At 30.0% G+C, this 4822-nt stretch overlaps 1 protein-coding gene across 1 annotated transcript; it reads right to left on the reverse strand.

Moving 5' to 3' along the window:
• Positions 1 to 2823: 2823 nt before the first annotated feature.
• On the reverse strand, positions 2824 to 4211 carry LOC115711330 (uncharacterized). The gene is made up of 2 exons (XM_030639669.2): positions 3752 to 4211; positions 2824 to 3631 (listed from the first exon to the last, which is right to left on the reverse strand). The coding sequence occupies exon 2, from the start codon at positions 3598 to 3600 to the stop codon at positions 2977 to 2979; it is 624 nt and encodes a 207-aa protein (XP_030495529.2). The 5' UTR covers positions 3601 to 3631; positions 3752 to 4211; the 3' UTR covers positions 2824 to 2976.
• Between the last annotated feature and the right edge of the window lie 611 nt (positions 4212 to 4822).

Genomic DNA, 4822 nt, shown 5'->3' on the forward strand with positions numbered 1-4822 from the left:
CCGGCACCGAAAACAAACTTCAGAAAAGTCATTGGAATTGGCATAGTCGCCAGAAAAATTACCAAGAAACTGATTTCTTGATGAAGAAGCCAGTTTCTTGGTGATTTTTCCGGTGGTTTTTCTGACAACTATGCCAATTCTGATGATTTTTCTGGCATTGGCAGCAACTCCGATGACTTTTTCGACACCGGCAACTACTTCAGTGACCTTTTTGGTATCGAAAGCAAACTCTAGGAAATTCGTCAGAATTAGCATTGTCGCCGGAAAAATTACTAAAAAAATTGCTAGTTTCTTGATAATTTTTTTGTGATTTTTTCGGTGATAATGCCAATTTCAATGATTTTTTTGGCCCCAGCAGCAACTCTGGCGACTTTCCCGGTGCCGAAAGAAATTTCGGCGACTATGCCAATTCTGATGACTTGTTTCAGTTAACTTTATTGTTTAGCATTTATATTTCGTTATAATTTTTTATAGTGTCAAATCTGATTTCTGAGGGTTCATAAGTTCAAAATTGGTTTTACAGGTTTTAAGGGTTTTGTAATGAGGTTGCTTTATTTTATGATGTTATTGTATATTTTTTATTTTAAGTTTCTTTTTATTATTTTGTTTCTAAGTTTGAAACTGGTTTTCACACTTATATTTTGTTTTAGATTATTGTTGTGCATTGTGTGTTGTTTTATTTATATTTATGAGTATTTCTTTTGTCTTTTTTTTTTTTTTTTCAGCATTTGGTTGATTGATGAAACTGTTTTTAATTATTTTCATTGCATATCATTTTTGTTTTGTTTTCATAATCTTTATTATTGTTGTGTGACGAAACTAGTTCCTTGATGAAGAAACCACTTTCTTGGTGAAGAAACTACTTTCTTGGTAATTTTGCTGGCGACAATGCCAATTTTGATGACTTTTTCGACGCCGGCAGTAACTCCGGCAAATTTTTCGACACCAGCAGCTACTCCGGTAAATTTTCTGGCACCGATAGCAAACTTCGGAATAGTCGTCGAAATTGGTATTGTCGCCAGTAAAATCACCGGAAAAATTAATAAGAATATTTCGACATGTGACAATTTTGAAAAAATAAACGGCTCAGTTAAAATTAAGAGTAACGGACAAATAGAAAACATGACCTTGAGGACTATTACTGCTATTTTTCGAGGTTGGGGACTTATCTGTATCAAACTGAATTTTTTGAGAACTTTTGCCGCAAATTTCTCTTTTAATAATGAGGTATATACTTATTATTTTATCAAGTGTAAATAGAACTCTCACAAAATTATTAACACTTTTATTACAGTTGTAATTATAGATAAATATTGTCTCAATTTAGTTATATATACTAATAAATCCATTTTTTATATGGTATAATTATTAGTACAGTGGAACCTCTATCTAAGAATACTCTATTCAAGAATAACTTCTAATTTATTATTAAAAAATTAAATTACAATTTGGGTCAGTTATAAATAAGAATAACTTCTAAATCGTAATTAGTTATACATTTTCTAAGTCTCTATTAACAAAGTATACATCTATATAAGAATAATTACATCTCAATAAAATATATACATATATTTTATAAATTTATTTATGTAAAATTAATAATTTTATTCTAAATTATAATACATGTATAAATATTATATTTACTTAAAAATAATTCTATTATAATGTAGTATTAAGGATTGTTTATTGTTATTATTGTTACATTGATATTTTTTTGGTGTTTTGAATTTTTTTTTTCCTACTATAACTCTATTTAGTTATAACATCTCAATTATAATATAATCTACTTGGTCTCAAATGTATTCTTGAATAGATGTTCTGAATAGATGTTCTACTGTATATATATTGATTATATAATTATCAAATACGAAATATTCACTTAAAAAAAATAAAAAAAATTTTATTAATTTAAAATTATATTTGTCATTGAGATACTTTGATAAAATAATCACTTCTGCAGATATTTTACATAAGACGAAATATCAATTAGAGGGCAAGCTTATTTAGCATTAACCTTAATAAGTAGTGTAGTGTTATGTGGTACTTATTTTATCAATTAATTAGTTTAACTTTTTTATAATATAATATGTATTAAAAGGTAGTTATGTAATTCAAGTAGTGAATGTTTAAAAATATTTTCACTTTTGATATGGATATATATTTATATAAGCAAATTTTTATTTTTTTTATTTATTTTTATTTAATAAAATAATAAATAAATCATTTCCTAATTAAATGTGAAATTGATTATTAAAAATAATTTTTTAATTTTTGAAAACATAATAAAATGTTAATAAATTTTGTTGTTCATAAAAAAAGTTTGTAATTTAATATGAAGATTAATTGTATAATGTAAATACAGAGAAAACTATCAATTTCTGAAACATTTTCAAAGTGATCACAAAGTTTAGCCTTTGTTGTGATGATGGGTATATATAAAATAAAACACATGCATCACATTCCTCTATATGAAGATATAAAGTCATATATAATTATAGTCAAATCTCTATCTAAAGCAAAATCCCTAGCTAGGAAAAACCAACTAAGTCTAATTAATTATTGTTTTGTTGTTTAGTATATAAATTCCACACAATAATTTAGTAGTGTAACGTTGGCAGTTAGACGTTCTATAGCTACTTATCATCATAATAATTGACCATTATAAATTTATATATGATAGACAAGTGCATCATTTGTGTTTTTTTTCTTTGACACATTGTTATAATTTTTTTTTTTTTTTTTTTTTTTTTTTGTGTGGAGAAAAGAAAAAATTTAATGCCAACTATCACTAAACAATACATACTGCAATAATAGCTACCAACTACCCTACAAACTTAGAAATTATTTATCATAATGATAACAATTTTCTCTTTATGTTTAAGCTTAGAATTTTTTTTTTTTTTTAAGAAGTGTATCCATTTCATTGATGAAGATAGAAGTGCAGGATACAAATTACATAGAGAAATTCTGAGCTTTTCAGATAGCTTCCTGATCTAAGCCTAATGCATACTTTGCAAGATGATGAGCATCCTCATTTTCTTGCCTAGAGATGTGCCTGAAAGTAACATTAGAGAAAAAAGACAGCAAGCTTCTAATGTTTGTTGCAAACCTATTTAAAAGCAAATGATGAGTAGCATGATTACAAATATAATCCACAAGCGTTTTAGAGTCAGAAACAATGTAATCCAATTTTATATTATGTCTTTGACACCAGGATAGCGCAAAGGAGAGTGCATGGGCCTCCATTAGTAAAGCTGAGTGAGTGCCATTCCAAGGAGATGATACAGTCAACACCAGGTCCCCATGCGAGTTATATATAGCAAAACCAAGGCCCGTTTTGTTTGCTGCAACATTCTGTGCTGCGTCCACTGATAGTTTCAATTGAAAACCTGAAGGAGTTTCATTGTTTGGCTCGGTGGGGGCAGTGGGAGCCTTGAAGGGAAATTGTTGTGTGTTGTGTTGCTGATATTGTTCCAAGAAATCGGCCACAACGTGTATTTGAGAAGCTGGCGCCATAACTCTTCTGTGATGAAGAAATTCATTCCTGCAATGCCACATCTTCCAAAGCAAGCAAAGGAAAAATTGGAAATCATTGGCCATGAGTTCCGTACCAGCCACATGAAGAAAGTCCCTGCAAGTTAGTGCAATATATTTTGAAATAAATTAAGCTTAGAAAAATTACAAAGTTGAATTCTAACCTTAAGAGCAACTTTAATCTAACTACTAATAAATCTTGAGCTGCAACAAATACCTTCAAATATATGTTACACCACAACAGGTAACAAGGCTGAAACAAGACAAATATACAAGGTTAGTTGGCCACTCCTAATGGACAAACCAACAAGAAACATCATTTATAACTTTTTGAGAGAAGATACAATAAAAGAAGAGGTGGTTATGAGACTCGACAAATAACACACACAGGGCAGTACAGAGTCAATCGAAAGGAAGTGACTTAAAACATCTCTGGTCAAAAGATGTTCATTGAGAGCTTACCAAAACACAAATCTATGTTTTGGGACACACAACCGATGCCACAACAATCTATGATACTCTATTTTTCAACAACAATAAGAGAGAGATAAAAAAAATTCTCATCTTGAATCTTCTAGTCAACCCCGCCTCAATCAAAGCCTGTTTGTCAATGACATTCCTCAGTTTAGTTAGTTTTTTAAAATACCAGCTAGCATCCGAAAAAGGAGAGAAACACTAGAAATCAATCCCTTTTAAATAGATAAAATTCACTGACTTTAACCAGAGACTATCTTGCTTTGTTGAAATGGCCCAAACAAACTTAGCCATCAAAGCCATATTCTACTTTTTACCTTCTCTAAAGCCAATACCACCATAAGTTTTCAGCAAGCAAACTTTTTCCCAAGAAGAGAGATGAACTTTGCAACGGTTACCTTTGATACCCCAAAGAAACATCCTGCAGAATTTATCAATTTCAACAGTGACATTTTATGGTAAAATAAAAATACTCATCCATTAATTACGAATGCTCAAGAGAACCGAATGAATCATTTGGCTCTACCAGCATAGGAGAGATGTGTACTAGACCAGTGATGAAGATTTTTACGGACCTTTTCAATAATGCTATCACAATCAGACGCCTTCCATTTAGTAGGCCTAAGATTAAACCCAAGATATTTTAAGGGAAAAGAACCTTTAGCCATATGGGAGATGACACACAATTGGTGTTTCAAAACAGAATTAATTCTTCCAAAATGAATCTAAGATTTTGAAAAATTAGCAGCAAGCCCAGTTGCATCAAAGTCTTCTAAATGATACTCAGGGAAACAACATTTCTCTTACAAAAAAT

The sequence above is a fragment of the Cannabis sativa genome, chromosome 3 (assembly GCF_029168945.1).
Source record: "Cannabis sativa cultivar Pink pepper isolate KNU-18-1 chromosome 3, ASM2916894v1, whole genome shotgun sequence".
Lineage (NCBI taxonomy): Eukaryota > Viridiplantae > Streptophyta > Magnoliopsida > Rosales > Cannabaceae > Cannabis > Cannabis sativa.

Coding starts and splice junctions, on each gene's coding strand:
- LOC115711330 (XM_030639669.2), bottom strand. CDS start 3,600: ATGGCCAATGATTTCCAATTTTTCCTTTGCTTGCTTTGGAAGATGTGG.